A 20,438-nucleotide genomic window follows, 5' to 3' on the forward strand; every position below is an offset into this window, starting at 1 on the left:
CACACACACACATACACACACACCCTCCTTCCCTCCCTCCCTCCTCCTCCTCCTCCGCTGCCGCCGCTTCCCCCGCCTGCGCCGGCAGAGAGAAAAGGAAGGAGGAGGCGCCGGGCCTGGGTCTCCCGCACCGAGCCGCCGCTGCACAACATGGAGGAGCTGGTGGTGGAGGTGCGGGGCTCCAACGGGGCCTTCTACAAGGTACCGGGTGCTGGCGGCTGGGTCGGGCTGGGCCTCAGGGGAGGGAGTGGGGCCTGGGACGGGAGGAGGAGGAGGCGGCGGCGGTGGCGGCTCCTCCTCCTCCTCCCCGCGCTGAGGGAAAGCGGAGGCCCTGGGGCAGGAAGGAGAGGAGGAGGAGGAGGGAGAGCGGGGCATTGGGGGGGAGGCCTCGGCGCCAGCCCCTCGGTGTCTGGGGAGAGGGAGCCGGGCCCCCGGGGATAAGGAAAGCCGCCCCCGGGCCGAGGGGACTGGAGGCCTGAGGAGGAGGGAGAGAGGGACGGCGAGAGGGCCCCGGCGCCCGAGGAGGCCTCGGGCCTTCCCCCTATTGTGGGAAGGGGAGGCCCTCGGCGTGCGAGAGGCGGCGGGGGGAGCCCCGGGCCGCCTTCTCCTCGGTGCCGAGGCGAGGATCAGGGCTGGGGATGGGGCATTAATTGCTAAATCCTCAGCTTTTGTCGCTACTTAAGGAAAGTCTTTTTCGCTCTCCAGGTTTCCAGGAGAGCTGCACTGCTAGTGCACGGCGTTCGAGGCGGGGGAGGAGGGGGGGAGCTTGTTAAATACACGGTCATGATAAAATGCTGTCGTGGATTCCTGCTTTTAATGCCATGGCAGGGGACGCTGCCTACTGATACTAAGGAAAGCATTGCTTGACCCAAGTATATACGTGCTGAGTTGCTAAATACATTTAATTATCAAATGCATTTTATACTGAAACTACTTAATAGCATTACATGTTTGTTTCCAAGCCCTTGTGTTGGTGCTGAATAAAGCCATCACTGAGCCTTAAACACCTCAGCTGAGTACTTAATATTTTTATTAATACCGTGGAGTATTGCTGTGGCTTTGCATGAGTTGGGTTGTATTAATCAGCATATTAATAAGGTATAATTTGCGGGTTTACCCTGTTCACAGAAAAATAAAATTTGGACACAGTGGGTTTGGGCCTACTATCATTGATGTGTTATCAGCATACCAGAAACAGTCATGGATCAGTTTCTGCAAGTCTACCATCGTTTAAGTGTTCCTAGTACTTTAAAAATTGGGCCTAGTTATTGTGCGACATCCAATATTTATGTTAGCAATGAAGGAACAGGTAGAATTTCACACTCTGATGGTGGTGTGGTAGGGCAGGTTGATATCCGAATGATACAGTTCCAACAGCTCTGAGTGTTTCTAAGAAAAAAAGACCTCTTAAAAGCTTAATTTTAAAATACATATGATAGTATCTTATTCTGAAAAGAATACTTTTTTGTATGGAGCAAGTCTGTCAATATGGTAAATAAGCATCCTTAGGTTTGCAGTGTTGTAGCCAAAGTCCTAGATCTGTATATTGCTTCCTGGAATTAAATTATTTAGCACTTTCAAAAAATCAGTTTTACACTTTTAAAATGCAGTATTTGTTCAGAAAGAAACAGAATGCATAAGTATTTTGCATAAGAGAACTTTTAATGAGGCTGTAATCAAATTATATGAGAGTATTTGCACAATCATGCAAAATAAATGCTGATAAAAATGACCTTGTCCATTCTTTAGTGAGAAATATTATCAAAGAAACCTGGGAGAATTGAAGGCTTCTGTAATATTTTTTTTTCAACTTTGACATCATGTTCTGTTCCCCTTTTGTCCATAACATGTTGATGTTGGTGGTTGTAGTTCAGGTTTAAATTTTTTTTGAGCATATGTGCATGGGAGCTCATTCATGAAGCATGGTTTAATGTACCCAAGTTACAACACAGACATTGCCTCCAAGTTGCATATTATTTTTCTCTTTTAACTTTTAGAAATTAAAACATAGGATTTTTTTTGTCTCTTCTTAATCTCTAACCAAGAGGATTTGGTTAAATTATCTAGGGGGACAAAATGGGCATGCAGGTTTATTGGTCTTCACCCGTATCACCTGTCTAGGTGGAGCATCACACTTCAGATAAATACAACAACTTTTTTTTTAAACTAAAAAAGTTTGGTGGTTTTTTTTAAAACAAATGAAACCAACCCTTATGCAGTAATGTTCACTACATCAGCAATATTACTCTAGCCTGAGTTACTTGACTTGTAGGTACAGATTTTTATTTTGTCATAATATCTGAGTATTAACTCAGTTATTAAATAATTTACCTAAATGTTTTCTTGTAAACTGTATGCCCATTTTGCAGATGGGGAATTTGATTATAAAGTGAATTGGTTGACCAAGCATAACAAGAAGTGTGTGATGATGTCAAGTGCAGATTTAATTGCAAGGTGATTTTATTTTTTTCATTTATAAAGTTTCAGCTTCCTGAGAAATGTTTTACAACAGTAGCACTGCAAACAAAGGAAAAGCAAAACAATTCTTCTATTCAATCTCATGGTTTACTGGCAACTTGTGATAGTTTCTTTGGCTTTGGATCTTTCTAAAGATCTTCATCAAAATATGTAAATGTTTTGGAAAAATACGCCTCTATCTTGATATCAAGACATGGACAAGAGGAATATGAGGCTGCTGGAGTATGATGGAACTAAGTGACACAAGTAGGCACCTAATTGCCACTTCAGGTTTTCATAGCCTCCTTGTAGCTCTTCTTGAAGACCTTATAAATTCAAGCCCCTAAGCACTAAGTTTCGTTTTTGAGTGTACCCAGCAGCACCTTGATCTTGACAGAACAAAACTGGTGCCTAATTGTCACTTAAGCCTTGCTGAGAGTAACAAACCAGTCTTCTCTGCTTATATTACCTGTTTGACTTGATCCAGAAAGCATTGTGAGATACATCTAAAGGGATCATGTTCCACAGAAAGCATAGGTGGTTTGAGAAGACATTCATAGTCAACTGGAAGATTTGAATTAAATTTTCATACTGGTCAGGTGCACTATGTTTCACGGAGTGTTGGAGTGTGTTGGTGTCATCGCTGTAGTTGAGACTAGTTCTTTCTGAATGGAATTAAAAGACCGCTTGGTGAATGCTTTGTGCTTTCATGATTTTTTTTTTATCCTTGGCTAAGGTGAATTATTCTATGGAAAGTGCAGTGCAATCAATAAGCATGATTCAGGGATAACTGACAATCTAGTATGTAGAGATGCTTAGTCATGACTTGGTGTTTTGCTGGGCCCAGAATCCTTGGAAGACAATTTTACGTTCACTTATTTATTTTAAGAAGACTGGTCCACCAAACCAACAGGACTGTGAATCCTAAGGGGAAGGAACAGCTCTTCTGCAGCTCACAACTAAGTAACTAAATCTTGAAGATTAGTGATATTAGGGCATATCTTTCCACGTCTTTTCTTGTATAGGTGTAATAAATTGGGTTTTGAAGTTCTTGTGTCATTCTCAGAGGACTAATAGACAGTCCCTTGTCTAATCTTGCTGGGACTAGCTTTAGATATTATTTTCCTCTAAAAGGGAATGTGCTGGATGCCCTTTCCAGCAGGGGATTGAGTTTTCTTTTCCAGTTGGGGGGTGATTCTCTCTTGTATCCTCTGCTAAAGATGGAAAGCATCCTGTTTATGATACAGGTGGTTCTGGAATGATGTTTGCTCCTAAGATCTATATGTTGTCTGTGACCGATTTTTGCCACTTCTTGCTCTATAACCTTGTTAAAAATCTTCCAGTTCTTATCCCAGTAGTTTCAGGACTTCAGTTTTTCCTTGGTTTTATAGATAATTCACTATTTTTTTTAATTGAAGCTACAGTTGGCAAAATCATTCATATTTCTTAGTTCTTTATTACTTCAGGTCTTGGTTTTTAACAACTGCTCCTTTGGCCTCCTGTTGCATTCTCTATAAATTTTTTGCTTCCTTTCATTGTCCCATACAGACATCTCCTCAACAAGTATCTCCAGTCTCTTTGTACATTCACAAGTCTGTCTACTCAGCCCTTTTGAGGCTGATAGCCTGTACTCTTTACCCTCGCTGGGTTACCACTTCTGTGACTATTCTTCTTTCCCTGTTCTGTTTGTTTGTATGGCCTGCTTTTCTCAGACATGATTAGTCATGTGAGTTCCCTTTTGACTTTCTCCTTCCAACAGGTATGAAATCTGACAGAGCTGTTATGTAAACAGTAGATGCATATTTGTATCAACATACACTTTTTAAGATTAAAAATATGCTATTTTCCTCACTTTAACTCCTTGAAATTAAAATGGTTGACGATGCTCACTTCTGATGATGTGAGTAGACTTAAAAAAAGCAACAAAGCTTCATGACATCTGGAGCCTTTATTTGTTCCTTTGAAGTCTGTGTCATTTCATTTAGCACAAAAATAATAGACTGATGTTTCAAATAATTCTTATTTTATATCAAGTAATTTGTAAAATTTAGACCCTATCTTCAGCATATTGCCCTTCTTAGAACGTGAATGGTCATGTGTTTGAGAAATGCCCTAATGTGTCAATGTTGGATTGCAAACTTCTCTACTTAATTATGTCTGGAGCATGGAGAGAAACGTTAATGGTTCATGTGACCGAAAGTCAAATTTGGTGTAGAAAACTTAGATGTGATATCTTTTTTTCCATATTAAAGAATAAGAATCAACCTTAGCTCTTGTAAAATGTGCTCTTCTTCACAGAAGTAAAGGAAACCTTTTTCACTGATTCTGATTTCTTTTTGTGTACTCTTACTTGGTATCTCTGCTATTGGTGATAGTGATATCCCAGCTGCTATAGTCTTTCACTGTCCTCTTCCCTCATTGTACTTCAGTCTAGTTTTACTATATTTTTTATGCTTTTCATTTATGTGTTCCTATTCATCTTAGCCAATGCTCTGTCCCTTCTTGGGTGTGCATTTCAAACTCGCGTATATTCACCTTTATGTTTCAATTTCCATGCCCAATTTACAATCTTTATTTCAAAAAGACTGATGAATGCTTATTGTACTTCTCATTATACTTTCTGTGAAATCAGTACCTCTTCTCTGCCTTTACTGACATCTGGGGCTGGCTTGTGCTGTGTCTGAATTTGGCTTGTGATGTTAAAGGTCTCCTTGCTTTTTAGCATTGTATATAATTTTACACATATCACAGAATAAAGGAAAACAAACAGTTCTGATAAGCTTTAATTTTTGTTTTCCAAAGGTGTTGATAGTTAAGTATTAATTATTTTTATGGAAACTTAGAAACGTTTCAGAATGTTCTCTTTGTATTTAGAAGTGTACAGATATATGGTGCTGTAGAGTCCAAATACAATTTACTTAGTACAGATCTGTTTAAATGTTTATACCAGAGGAAAATTGACATAATGCTATGGTACAGACTATGAAAAACTGGTGTGATAAGTATCTCTGACACTTTTCTGTGTCACAAGAAAATCAAGAACAAGGAAAATCTATGGATAGATGGGATTAGACAGCCAAATACTTAAGCTATTAATATATTTTGTCTGATTAATTGGTCTTTTAAGCATAAATCTCACATGGAGGTAGGCAGAAGTGTGTATTTGAAAATAGGTATTTGGCAAAGCATCATTCACTTTGTAATTAATTAAAAATTCATTACAATGATTTTTTGTAATTTTGCAAGGCTGGAAATTAAAAGGCAAATAACAGTGTTATGACATAAACTTTTCTGGCCAGGCTGGAGTGAAAATCAGGTATTCCATATGTTTCTGTAGTTCAGTCTTCTGAACTTGGTATGAACTAAAGTAATTTTTGTTTTTGTAATTTCCTCTAGCAATGTCCATATTGATTCTACCAATTTATGCTCAACAGTTATCCCTAATATTCCTGATTCAGGTTCCTTCAGGTTTCTGGGTTGAGACTAAAGTAATGTTGAAGAGAGAGAACTTAAATTGGAGAGCGTAGTTCAGTACTCTTCCAGCTAGCTGTGTCCCCCAAGATTTACTTTTTCCCGATAAAATAAGTACTAGACTGTTTAAATGTCATAGGCTAACTTACAGTTGTGTCACCATCTAGTTTACTTATTGGTAGGTTTTTAGCATTATTACCCCTAGTTATTTATTTTGCTGTAGTTACTAGGGTTCTGCACAAGATGACCTGGGTGTTATGAGCAGTCAGATCTGAATATGAGAAGTTGTCTTGCTCTTTGCTGCTGTGCTTGTGTATTTTTCTGTCATTTCCTGAAATTTTACGGAGTGCTATTTAGAGTGTCTTTGGTGTTCTCATCACCGTAGAGGGGGATGACTTCTCCAAAAGTGTCTTTCATAGCAGGAGTAATTTTTTTTTGCTATTTTATGAATATGAGAAAATTAAGTATCAAAACATTCTTAAGGCATTGTCTTGTGTTACTCTTATCTGTTTTTCTCAAGGCTGTTAAGTGTTCTTGGTACCATTTCTGTTGGATTTGCTTTATAAAATAATCTCTGCTTTTGCATACTCAAGTGTTACTAATAATACTAAGTCCTGCCCTTTTCCAGTCTGTGGTGTGCAGGAGTCATACCAAATACTTGGTAGTGATTGCAGTATTTTTCAGGTATTAAAGGCATCCATTTCTGCTACGTCTATAAGAATAGGTGCTTCAGAGCTGCACATGACAAACATTGGAAGAAATGTGTGTGGAGCCTTTAAAGGTGATGTGTGTGATGTTGCGAAATGAGTCAGGACCACCATAGTATTTCTCAAATACATATCCAGTTCTGGAATTTTCTTACAGAAGACACAGCAATATGAAACATGAGATAAATGTTCAGTATCCGTAATGATCAGCTGGGAGTTCTGTTGCCTCTTTGTGTAGACAGCATTTCTGTACTACTGTCAACATGATTTTGAGATGTGGTCTTAAATCTGTTTTATATCATGTGCTTAACATGTATCAACTGTGCTTGTAATCCCCTTGGAAGGAATATCTTGGAGTTTTGAGATGTAATAATGTAAATACTATTAGAGACTCTTTTACATCTCATTTGTATGCTAGCAATAATAAACTTTTTCTGGTAAACTTATAGTATTGAGAGGTGAGTAATTGTAAAAGCATTTTTTGCTATTGTCATTGTGGCTTAGCATTGACTTATATTCAGGGTGACATTAGTTATTTTCAGATTATTAGCTTTGTACTTCTTTCTTGTACTGAATGTCTCTGAGTAATGACGCTTGTGCGCATCTAGTGCTTAATTTTAGTATAACCACTTCTTGGAGCTCTTCTTTGCTACTGAGATACTGCTGCAACTCAGGAAATACTTAGGAATACTTTATAAAGGAAAAATATCAGAAGAATTTTTTTAAACCATTTAGATTCCGTATGAGAAAGAACTTCTTACCTTCTCATAAAAGTTAACGAGATATTCTTGTCTTGGAAGCTTGAAATGCAAAGAGAATAAAATGTTTCACAGTTCATAAACTAATTCTTCAGAAGGGTAGTTATTGCTAAATTATTTTCAATTTACTGGGAGCTTTTTGATCTACTAAGATGTATCTCCATTGGTAGAACAAACTTTTTTACTCAGTCTTGCTTATAGGCTTTTAGCTATGTACAAGGACAAGTATTAGTGGAATACTCAGCACTTCACCAATGTTTATCTATTTCAGAAGTTCTTAGAGATAATTTTTAAAAAGAAAGTAAGTTACAAAAAAACACCAGTGTGTTCATCCCTGGTTGCCCCATGACCTCCATCACTTGAGGCTCTGAAAGTTACTTTCATTGGTAAATCCCAGAGTTCTTTGAGTATTGATCTTGCTGTTCTGTAGATGGGGGAGGATGTTGGGGCTTTAAGTTGAAAATTGCTCAAGGGTCAGTCAGTTGAGTAGTGCAAGGCAGGAAAAGCCATCTCTGTGCTGGATCTTAGTTCTGTACCTGCTTTGTGGTTGCATGGGAAGCTTAGCACAACTGCTGTCCATCCATCAGAAGAAAACTGAAAAAAAAGCTGCAGGGGCATTTATCTTTAAGTTTGTGTACTATGTAAGTTAAGTGTGGTGAAGTGAGTAAGAGGAAAACTGTGCTGAAATAGATAAGAGATGAATTTGCTAGTGTGATGGTCAAACTTAGCTTGAGGTAAAAGAGAAGAGACAAGTTTTCATATTTTTTATGAGTATTGCCGTAGTTTAATTTCTACACCTGTCAAAATACACAAAATATGATTCTAAAATCAAACACTTTAAATTTTTTTTTATAAAACGATTCAGAATGATCTTGTAACCTCTCCCATTACTTATAAAAAGTAGGAAGAGTCCACATATAGCTCGGGCATTCTGTGTATCAGTACACCAGCAGTCATGAACCCAAGGAGGTTATCAGCTTTCGGTGTGCGTTTTACATAAGTCTGTTGCAAAATTTAAAAGGCTGACTTGAAAGCATACTTAAATTTTGAGTTGCTTCAATATTTGTGAAAGGAAGGCGTTGCACAGGTTTAAAATTATTTTTTAAAATATCCATAAGCAGACCATAATTATACCTTTTTTCTTACACAGGCGTTTGTAAAGGATGTGCATGAAGATTCTATAACTGTTGCGTTTGAAAACAAGTAAGTATATTGCTATGTTATAGGTATAAATGATAGAGTATCAACCTTGCATTTGATTAACCTAAATATAACTTGATGATATAGCATCTCTTAGATACTCTAAGCTTGGTGCTAGCATGTTTTACGATGATGTTTGATATTTACTATGTTGTGACACTTCTGTATAAATACTTGTAATTGTTTAAATATTTTTAAATACAAAACTATAGCAACAGGGGTTTCATTGGGATCTTCTTACTGAATTTATGTTATGACAACCCACATTTGAATAAGACAGCAGTGGTACCCTGACTTCCTCTTTCTCATGTGAATGGCTTATTTTAGGTTTAGCAGATTACATTATTGCAAAATTTGATTTATAGATAAGTGATTTTCTAAGCTAGAAGTGAAAAGGTGTTCATTGCCCATCATTTAAAGGCATAAAAAGTTAAACTTCCATTATACCATTTAACTTGCTTTTTGTTTCCTTCAGGAAGGAAATAACACACTGCTATATGCTTTTTACTGTGAATCTTCGTTATGGCCTCATGTGTTGATGTTTTGGAAGTTGTTTTCTAATTTCCTTAAAAATAATGCGTATTTGTCATGCTCATTTTATCCAGTCTCTGTTAAAGAAACTGAAAATTAAAACTGTATTTAGTCTGAATCCTGATCAAGTTTTCATGGTATGTTATATTACCAAAGAAAAAAAACAGGCTTATTTTGAAGGAGGTGTCCAAACATGTTATGAAATGTTTTTTAACCTGGATTTTTAATGTTGGGGTTAAAACCTATAACTGTAGATAGAGTAAAAACCGCTGCTGGAAGATTCAAAACAGCACAGGCTTTTCCTGCCTTTATACTTAAAAAAAAAAGGATTACTTTATTAAGATGCTTAATGGTCATTTAGGTGTGTTTCTTAATATATATACATTGGATCACATTACCTTTGATACTTCTATACCCAAAAGCTCCACAAAACTTAAAAATGTAAAATTAATGGAATGAAAATGTTTCTGGCTTCTACTTACAAAGAAGGTGAAAATGTTTAGGCCATTCACTGTGTTTTTATTTATAGCTGGCAACCAGAGAGACAAATACCATTCCATGATGTGAGGTTTCCACCACCCGCAGGCTATAATAAAGATATAAATGAAAGCGATGAAGTAGAGGTATGTATGCTCCATTAACAATATTTGTTTTGAGAAGTGAGAAAACTCAGGGTGAAAAATGTCAGCCAAGCCAGCGGAAGGCTTGCTTCTGTTACAGGAACTTTTTTTGGTTCCAAGTACTACAAAAAATGCAATGTCAAGCATGTAATCAAAAGATATTTTGACAGTTGTAAACCATACAGCTATTTTGGAATTTCATGTAGCAAGATCTCGATGCAGATTTACAAACATGATCAACATTTCTTTGATTACAGATCAGTTCTTTATCAGAACTGAATTAATCTAGAAATAAATGCTGGGCTGTAGTTCTTCAGCAGTAAGTTCATAATGTCTATCTTGCCAAACCTTCAAGCTGAATGAGATAACTTGCTTTATTTGTGTGTGTACATAAAATATTAAAAAATGTGTATATGTAAACTCTTATGTATATGTTTAGAGACTGGCTTTAATATAGTACATTCTTAAAACGCCAAAATTTATTTTTATAATTACTTTTAAAAAGAGACCTTTCAAGTTTTACATTCTTCTTGCATGCTGTTTAAGTTTGATTTGAAAGATAAGAAAATAGCAGAACTTCTTTGGGGCTGTGGCTGATGTCATATATGTGCGAAAGGGCTGTAGGTATGTCCTCTCCGCTCACTGGTAGGACTTCATCAGACCTACACACAATTAGAAATACTGTTGACTAAGTATTAACAGATATAAAAGGCTGAATTATCTCTCTTCTGACTGCATGCAAGACTGAAGCAACTAATGCCAGTAGATTGGGTAGAATATTATTTATCTATACAGTCTTATATACCCAATTTTATATCCTACCTGTATTTGCAATAGACATTTCAGCTGTTACATGCTTGCTATGTACCAATGTATTTTGCTGGATTTTGTTCTTACAGCAGAGTTCCAGATCACACTAGTTACTGTTAGCTTGTTAGTTGTGCTGTCTGTTAAGAATGCTACTACGTGAGTAATGGATGTGTTTTGTTTAGGTTTATTCCAGGGCAAATGAAAAAGAACCCTGCTGTTGGTGGTTGGCTAAAGTGAGAATGATAAAGGGTGAGGTAGGAATATGCATATATACATATATATCTTTTTAAAAATATTTAATTATACTTTTTTCTTATGTTGTTTTTCTATATTGATGTGCACAGTGGTTTTAACCTGTGCCTCTTCATTTTCCAAATATTTATTGATTAGAACGGTTACATTTGCTGTTAACTTAAACCTGAAAAGTTCAGATTTGACTGTAGAGTTAACAAAAGTGTCTTTCACTTAATAGTGTAATGTTCACTCTTGTCGTAAAATGTGTGGCTTGGATGATTTTATTATTTTTATATCAGTTCTACGTAATAGAATATGCAGCCTGTGATGCTACATACAACGAAATTGTCACAATTGAACGTTTGAGATCTGTGAACCCCAACAAGCCCGCAACAAAAGATACTTTTCATAAAATCAAACTGGCAGTTCCAGAAGATTTAAGGCAAATGTAAGTACAAGCGTTTCTTTTTAACTTGTTTCAAAATGTGGGTAACTTCTTGAGCCAGAGACAAGAAGGAATGAAAATGCTTTGTAAAAAGAATTCTGCTCTAGAATAATTTTTAAAATTTTAATGTAAGAATGTAGAAAATACAAATGTGGACATATACATATTTCAGAAATGGAAAAGATGATTTTTAAAATGCAGTTTAATGCTGGAGGAGGAAATACTTCCTGCAAGGTTTTAAGATTTTTGTTCAGGATAGGTCAAGATTTTTATTCTTACAGCTATTCAATCATATGCAGAAATCAATCTGAATCCATTCTTTGTCAACCTCATTGATAATTTTCTAGTGGTCATTGGTAGATTATCTGGCAGTCTATGCAAGTTAGCATTTAATGACAAATGAAAATGCTGCCTTATCTTGTAGGGCGTAAGGTGTTTTCCTGATGGCTATGGGAATAGTTGTGCAATAATCAAGCCTCCCATAGTATGATACAGAAACAGCTAGTTTTCTAGCTTTCGTTCTCATGTAAATATAGCTCTGAAACTCAGATTAATACTGACTCCCCTTTTCTAGCTTCAGATCACTTTCCGGTCTTTTAGAGATGTGTGTTACTGCCTCAGTGTGGAATAAATTATAAATTCAGGTTAAACTAAGAATTTCTGAAGTTATCACCAAGTAGCGAGCTGACAGAAGCAGCTTGAATAAGCAAAATACAGCATGAGATGATCATAAGGTCATAGACTGCTGCAGTGGTTACAGTGAAATCACACATAGCGATTTATGGTGTGTTTGAAATTTCGTGCTTGCCCATTGTAACAATTATAGTTCTTTAATGTAGTTTTGCCTAACTTTTTTATTTCATACATGTAGATACAGAAAATTTCTGAACTATTTCTTATCCTGCTCATGTGAAAGAAAATTGTTTATAATAAAGGATGATCACACAATAAAATAATACCTGCATTGAAAGGGAGGAGTTTGTTTAGATTTTTTTTGTATTAAGAAATTAATCTTTTTGGCTATGAACCATAAATAATAGCAGTTATTATTTTTGACTTTGTGATGTTTGTATTTGTAGGTGTGCCAAAGAATCTGCACATAAGGATTTCAAAAAAGCAGTTGGAGCTTTTTCTGTATCATATGATTCTGAAAACCACCAGCTTATTATTTTGGTGAGTACAAGTATCTAACCATACCATTGGCAATGGCTTGTTTCAAAAGTTCATGTGTAAACCACTGTGTTTTCTTTATTAATAATTTAGTCAATCAATGATGTAACAACAAAGCGGGCAAATATGCTGATTGATATGCACTTTCGAAGTCTTCGTACCAAGTTATCCCTGATACTGAGAAATGAAGAAGCTAGCAAACAGCTAGAGGTAAGTTATTTGTTTTCCCTAAAGTACCTTGAGTTTAAAAAAAGAAAGAAAACAGCAACAAAAACTCAACACCCTTTTGCATTAGGGTGAAAGTAATTTTTATGTACTGATACTATTCTCGGTGTTAAACAGAGGCAGATTGAGATGTAACCCAGCAAAGACATTTACAGTTAAAGGGCCTGTTTTTGCAAAGACTCAATTTTATCCAATCCCATTTTATTCAGCAGGATTTTGTGTGGGATTAAATGCAAATATATATACACACATTTTTCCATAGTTTGAAGCATAAAAAAACTAGCCATTGTTGCATGAATAGTGCCACATATTTGTTAGCTTTGAATGACTATTTTTAAAAAAAGATAGGAGGTAATATAGCATGATACTGAGATGGACTAGAACTGATCTTGTAAAACAACACAGTGAAAATGAGAAATGGAAGGGGTCAGACTCCTGTTGGTAGGATGGATGAAGGGACAGATTTGTCTGTAGATAAAGTATTAGGAAATCATCTCAAAGCAGATAACAGCTTCTGATATTCTTGTGACTGGAGAGTGGGTGTTGACTGGCAAGAAGCTTGACTCATACTTGTCCATGAGAAAAAAGAGAGTAGGCTAGGAAATAAGGGGATCTTTAGACAGTAGAATTTCTTCATGGTTTTTCTCCTATCTACAAATCAGAATAAGAAAAAGCAACATTTCTGAAAACTTTAGATGTCAAGAACTAAAAGTACCACTGGAATGATTGTAATTCAGTTTTACATGGGTGTGTACTTAAGAGCCAGTTTCATTTCCCCCTCACCCCAAGGGTGACATCTGTTTGGTTTTAGTTTGAAGTGGTCTGTGGTGTTAGTAATTCACCCTCTTGTATCCGGTAGGTGTACTCACTGCTACAAGAAGTTCTTTCTTCTGTTCTTCTCTTTTTAGTCTTGATTTCAATATTTTGGAACTGTAATCTGAATTTATTTGGGTCTTGATTTTTCTCAATCCCAAGAAAGGACCGGTTGCTTCTTCCTGGTGTTCCTTCTTGAACACCCCACTGTAGCACTTCAGTAATCTGTTCTCCATCTTCCTGCAGAACTGACAATCGTGTGGGCAGTTTACCTCTTGAAGTGCAAAGTATTTTTTTGGAGGTGGGAAGAACAACAGCCTCTATAGAGCTAATTCTCTTTACATGCCCCCACAAATGCATGCAGCAGCAGCTGTTGTCATTGATTCTTCTCCCAATCTGAATCTTGGATTCTTGCTGTCGTTGTAGGGCTGAACTTTTTTGCTGCTGGGAAGGGCTCGAGAACTTGATTTGGTTCTTGCTAGAAAACCATTATTGGACTTTAGTTATAAGTGAAGGTTTGAGTTAAATATACGTGGTTATAATTTCCTTGACAAAAGTTGGCTGGTATTTTTCATGTTGGCATTTGTTTCCTGTACTTACAATAAATATAAAAATCAAGTTCAACCAAACCTGAAAAGAAAAGCTTCAGATAGAAATCAAGAATATGATTTTTTTTTTTTACTGTTGAGACACTGATGTACAAACAGACTGCATGTGTCTATCTGCAGAAGAAATATTTAGTGAACACTTTGGACTTTACTGCATTATTATTAATAGATCATTGTTTCCATTAAATTCTTTTTGTGTCTTACTCTCTGAATTCTAAGTGTCTGCCACTCTTTTCTTCTGCATGTTTTACCTTTCTTGCTTTCTGAGCCATAATTACTAGACTTTTTTCTTTTTTACATTTGTTGTATCTTGTACCTTCTTTCTGCATATTAGCTTCTTGACTTGGAGTGCTCTACTTCTCAAATGTGGCTTTTAGAGCATCAAGTAAAATAATTTTTTTTGTTGTTTGTGTTCTTTCTCAGTAGAAGTCTTAGTTGTTGTTTTGACATACTGGAAAGCCTGAATTAGGAGTGTACTTTTGCATTCTGGTTTGTACTTTATTCTAAGTGCAGTTCAGTCATGGCCTCTAAGTAGGTATTAATACATTATTTGCTGTGTAGCTGTTTCTTACTTATTTGTTGGGGGGAAGTAGAATGCAGAATTTCCTAAGTATAAATAAAGCACATCTTGTAATACATAAATTACAGAAAGGCTAATGATATTTTAGTACAAGCAGTATAACTACAGTTTGACTGTCATGGCCAAGGTCCCCGGTGATGATGTAGCTTTGTGTTTCCTATGTAGTGTAAATGGCTGTGTTAGCAACGGATCGATTGACTTGATCATCCTGTTCTCCGCTCACATGTAGCAGGTCTATAAGAGATGCAAACTAGTAAATCAGCATTTGAATTATTTGTTAGAATGTAGATCTGTGAGCATTTAAAATAATGTTTGCTTTCTGAGTTGCCTGCAATCTAGTTAATAGTGGTTGATAGAGCTCCCTGAGTCTATGAAGTGTTTCATGACACTTGTACCACTATCTACTGTAGCCTGACAATCACTCTGACAGTGATTTAACACAGGATATTTATCAACAGCTTTAAGCAGGAGTGGGTCAGATAACAGTAGCAGCCTAGCTGGGAAGAAGTAGGGCTTACTGTGAGCACTTTCTTGTTTTCTCAACCTCTGTAGGGCCTTATATTGCTGAGGTTAAACTGCTGATTTAAAATTTACTTGTATATGTCTTCACAGGTCTTACAGCTTTGATTGTAACACAGCAACATGTGTAGGATTATATATTTTGGCTCTGGAAAGATTGTATATAGACTTAACTTTTTTCTTCCTTGCAAATACTCTTTCCATTTCACTTAATAGATTATCACAGTTGGAAATTCTCTATCTTCCCTCAATGCATTAAACTATTGTTACTTCCCTGTGTTCTGTTATGCTCAGATGCTTGTGGATAGCATCCACGTTTTTATGTAGGAATTTTACTCATTATGGTAAATAATGACTTTTTTACACATATTATATTTGCTCTTCTCTGTAGATTTAAGTACTATAACTTCCTTTTAAATTTATGGCAACTTCATTATCATAAACAATATTTTTCTCTGTATGTTTATATCTTACTGATTTCTCTCCATATGTTTCTTTTACTTCTCAGGGTGACCAAATTTAGTGATCTTCCTGTTTCATATATAGCACAAGCATCCTATAAGGAAACTATCTGTTTTTTTGAAAGCTTGAAGAGGCTCTACGGGAGAAACTTATCAGTCATTGTTTTAGTCTTTTTAAATGAGTTTTCAAAAAAAAAGTGTCCACTTCTTTCCCCACTTGCTTGACAGGTTGTGAACTGCACACATTTCAGCATTTCCCAGGTTTTTCCTTGCACTCCTGAGGTCTGTTCATGCTAATAGTCTCAGCCACCTGGGACTGACAGGCTGTTCATACCAATGCAGGATTGTATGGGCGTCAAGGAAATCTAGGTTTCCTGCATGTTTGACTATTTTCAGCACCATTGAACTTCACACTGTACTACAAAATAGTTCTTAATCTTTCCTCTCTTCCCAGCTCTCTTCTGCATGCTTGCTCTGTGGTGGAAGCTTTATACTATTAAGAAAAAGATGAAATTGTATTTTACATATGGGCATGTATATGAATACTTGTGCCTCAAATCAGAGCTTACTAACGTAGTAGTCTTGAAAGCTCAGGACTGCTTTCAGAAATTGTTTACTTTGGTCATTACAGTTTGGGTTTTTTCTCTCTGTTTCATACATCTTTTGCCAGTTTTATCCAGGTTTCTAGTGCTACTTTTTCAGCTACTTGGAAAATCCTCTTCTAGATCCAGAAGTTGGTTTAGGTTTTGTTGGCTTTTCTTTTTGTTACTATCTTATTTCATATAGAGTATGCTCATTAAGATTCCTAACCCATTTTGTATTGTTTGGTTACACCATAACAGTTGCATGTAAAGGTGATGTGAATTGCAAAACAGTAACCAGGTGTTTGAGTGTAACTGAGCCTTAAATATGTGATTGAAACTTGTTCTAATAATACGGTCTTTAGTCATTGCTATTTCTACCTAATTTTTGTGTCTGGTGCTTGAGTTGTTGCTGTTTCCTCCTACCTGTTGAACGGGTGCAGTTTTTTCTCAGAGATCATAGGATTTGCTTTGCTTCTCAACACAGCTTCTATTTTACTAACCTTCATGAGTGCCATCTGTCTTATTAACACTTGATAGCTGTAGATATTCTGTGATAATTCAAAATACAGAGATGTCGACACAGCTAGAGGCTAGCCTTATTTTAATATTTTAAAGGTGATATTAGGACTTCTGAAGAAGACTCCTCAATGTTTTTGAAGTGAAAATAACTGCGTTTAAAAGATTGATTAAAATAAAAATTAGGCTAAATACCTGATTAAAGAATCAGCTCTAAATGTGTTGATTTTTTCTCTCCAGTGTACTAAAAATCAAATTAAACTACTGTATTTTTCTACAGAGTTCTAGACAACTTGCATCGCGATTTCATGAACAATTTGTTGTACGTGAAGACCTAATGGGTTTGGCCATTGGCACTCATGGTGCTAATATTCAGCAAGCCAGAAAAGTCCCCGGAGTGACTGCTATTGATCTTGATGAAGATACTTGCACATTCCATATTTATGGAGAGGTAAGTTCCATTCTTTCACCTTTCCAAAAAAAAAAAAACCAAACCCAAAACCTTGGAAAACACATCTCATTTCTCATAAATCTATCTATTTTAGGATCAAGATGCAGTGAAAAAGGCAAGAAGTTACCTTGAATTTGCTGAAGATGTCATACAAGTCCCAAGAAATTTAGTAGGTAGGTCAAATCTGGAGGCTGTCTGGTAGGAAGGAAAAATGCCTTGAGAGAATTATATTTTATTTCTATAAGGGTGGCAGGGTAAAACTTTGAAGAAATTCCCTTTGTGAAAGAGTTCTAGGTGGTACAGAGTTTTGGGGTTTCGGGCTTTTTTGTTTTGTTTTCCAGCTCAATGCAGAATTTTTACAGACACGTTTACCTTCAGTACATTGTAAGAAATTACCTCCTGGTTTGCAGTTTAGGGAAATCTTAAATTAGAAGCAATGTGCTGCTGCTTAAATAAAAAGTAGAGTAGCTTCTGAATTGAGCCAAAGAATTAAATTTCTTCCTCCAAAGATATCCAGAGATTAGTTCAGTTCTACAACAGTTGAACCAGTAGTCTCGTATTTTACTAGTATATTTTGGATCATTTCTTAGACTTGTGTTTGTCTCTTTTCCTATCCTTTTACATCTGAAATACAGTTTGTTTAGAAGCAGCACTGTGGGACAGGCTGAACGCCTAGTTAAGGTACCCAGTGATCAAGAAAATAACCCAAAGACAATCCAATAGGTTTCCGTTATCAGACACCCTGAAAGTCCTCAAGAATGTGTGCGGCCCTTACGTGTGTGGGGAGATCTTTTAGTGAGCTTTTGATGCTACAAAGCAACTTAAAAATACACGGCTTAATTAAATAGACAAGAAAAGAACAGGAAAAATACTATACAGTATAACATACCACTAAAATACTTTAATAGGCTGTCGAGCAATGTATGAAAGCTGGTGTTGGAACAGTATGAAATTCTGCAATGGGACAAGTACATACAAATGTGCTATCTACAGCTCTGGAATTGATTTAAATACAGCAGTTTTCCTTTCCCCACTTCCTCCTGATTCTGCTGGTGATTAGTAAAAATTATAAACTGCCATCATTATTTTAATTCGATGGTTTAATTCCTTTTTTTTTTCTTCTCTTTAGAATTGCGATTTCTGTTTTGGCAGTTTTTCATTTCAACTTTGCTTCTTTGCCTGGATCCTTTAGAATATAAAACTGGCTGAACCATACGTTATAACCAAAATCAGCTATGTTATTTGCTTTTTAAAATTTCTAATGATTTGCCACAAATCGGCAGAAGGCTTTTTCCTTTTACTACATTCTTGATATGCTGAACTTTTTTATCTAAAAAAAAAAGGCAAACATCTGTCTACTGAATAAAACCAAAACAATAACAAGCCACTCAAGATGTTGCTTTTTTAAAATTTTGTATGGAAATTTATAACCTGAAATACAGGATAAAAATATATGCATACAGTCCTTACATAAAAATCTTTAACTATGTAGCTGAATTCAAACTAAACCCTAATATTTAAAAAGATATATTTCTTGCATTGGGACAACCAATGTAAGATTCTTTCTTTTCTTTTTTTTTTTTTTCTTTTTGTTTGGTTTACTTGACTGTTTTTAAATCACTGCCAAGGCTTTTTTACATATATTATTAAGCTGCTGTTACCTTTGCTAGTGATGTATAATGGAATAAAGTAATCAGAAGAAGCTTATGGCTCTCAGAATGGCCTTTGTCATGAAGGAAGAACTTAACTTGCCATCTTTTGTCATGTTTTCTGCAAATACATAAGATTTTAAAATTCACACAAAAATGAAAATTTACTTAGCTTTGAACCATAGGAACAATGTCCCATGTGATTAAAAGTGGGTTTTAATTTGCTGTTCATAGATTAATTGTATCGACAAAACAATAGCTGTCATAAAGGCAAAAAGTATTGAATTCATTTCAATGAAGTGCCTGTGAAAAAGGTTACTTTTTAGGTTTTCCAGCAGTTTTGTTAAAAATAAAATTTTTTATTTCTGTTACATGCAGAAAACATCTTTTACATCACTCTCTAAGCTTTTTTTTTTTAATGCTTTGAGTGAAGGATATGGCCTTCCTCACTACCTCCTGAGCAACTCTATTTTCCTTTCAATTTTTGGACAGCAAGTTATTTTGCTTAGGTTGGAGAGAACTAAAGTTTTCATTTGCATTGTCTGAAATGAGAATGTCTGGTTCTGAAGATAAATGTATGCATTACTGGCATTGGAGTATAATGTATTTCCATTTTTCTTTGATTTTTTAATGTATTATAAGCTATTTTCAAATATCTGTAACAAAAGCTCTGCTTCAGAGAAGAAAATTTTATGTCATGTTCAAACAGTGTCTTTGGTAGTATCAAAACTTCATCAACTAAAATTTTTGTGAACAAACTAAGAGTTTTGCTTTGCTTTCTACCTGAAAGGTAGTTACAGCAAATGTTAGGACATTGTAAAAGGGGGTTGTTTTTATTTGTGTTTTGGTTTTTTTAAAATACAACCAGCGATGTTTATTTGTAAACCACTGAAATTATTTTAAACCTACCAAAGCAAATAAGCATGCAAGATACAAATATTTCTGTAATCAAGATGTGTAATTTCAAATTTTATGCCAAGGTAAGGCGTTTGTGCTTTGAATTTCCTTTGTTCTCTTACAGGAGCTTTGAAAAAGAAGGGAACTATACTCATTAACAAAATTCCTTAAGAAAGAACCTTGCTTTCTGTATGCTGCAGTGGTTGCTTTGGAACATTACCAAAGTTAATGCCCCAAGCTTACTTAGGCATTTTAGTTCATGGCTTGTTAACGAAATCTTTGTTGTGGAGTATTAAGTAATTTTTGGCAAGTTCTTGCACTGATGTTAAATACCCTTGTGTAATTTATAGTTTAGTAATACTCTCAGGTTTGGGGGAAAAACCCTAAAGGTGAAATGTTCTATATGTTCTTTCTGTAGGAAAAGTAATAGGAAAAAATGGAAAACTGATTCAGGAGATAGTGGACAAATCTGGTGTTGTAAGAGTGAGAATTGAGGCAGAAAATGATAAAAATATTCCACAAGAGGAGGTATGTTTTCAGTTAATGTTATTTCTGTATGTGTTAAATGGTGGTTATATTCTGCCCAGTGATAAAATAAATTCTTCCTTGTGTTGTTGTAGTGGTAAGATACAGTTTTGATAATGTATATTTTCCTGATGGAATATATATTTCCCTGTTAATGCTGATGTGCATTTTTGTATAAATTTGGCTTGTTATCTGTGTTTAAGAAAT

At 35.8% G+C, this 20,438-nt stretch overlaps 1 protein-coding gene across 4 annotated transcripts in view; it reads left to right on the forward strand.

Moving 5' to 3' along the window:
- The first annotated feature begins 6 nt into the window (after positions 1–6).
- FMR1 (fragile X mental retardation 1) overlaps positions 7–20,438 on the forward strand; it is a 33,924-nt gene continuing 13,492 nt past the window's right edge. For 3 of the 4 annotated variants that reach the window (XM_014955238.1, XM_014955235.1, XM_014955239.1), the window contains exons 1-10: positions 7–201; positions 8,544–8,596; positions 9,654–9,747; positions 10,737–10,808; positions 11,088–11,236; positions 12,313–12,406; positions 12,497–12,613; positions 16,990–17,160; positions 17,255–17,333; positions 20,125–20,234. In XM_014955238.1, coding sequence (XP_014810724.1) covers positions 151–201; positions 8,544–8,596; positions 9,654–9,747; positions 10,737–10,808; positions 11,088–11,236; positions 12,313–12,406; positions 12,497–12,613; positions 16,990–17,160; positions 17,255–17,333; positions 20,125–20,234 — 990 coding nt within the window. In that variant the 5' untranslated portion in view covers positions 7–150. Of the gene's footprint in view, positions 202–6,612; positions 6,710–8,543; positions 8,597–9,653; positions 9,748–10,736; positions 10,809–11,087; positions 11,237–12,312; positions 12,407–12,496; positions 12,614–16,989; positions 17,161–17,254; positions 17,334–20,124; positions 20,235–20,438 lie in introns of all 4 variants that reach the window. The other variant, XM_014955237.1, reaches the window with a different exon arrangement.

The sequence above is a fragment of the Calidris pugnax genome, unplaced genomic scaffold (genome assembly GCF_001431845.1).
Source record: "Calidris pugnax isolate Ruff unplaced genomic scaffold, ASM143184v1 scaffold38, whole genome shotgun sequence".
NCBI classification, from domain to species: Eukaryota; Metazoa; Chordata; class Aves; order Charadriiformes; family Scolopacidae; genus Calidris; species Calidris pugnax.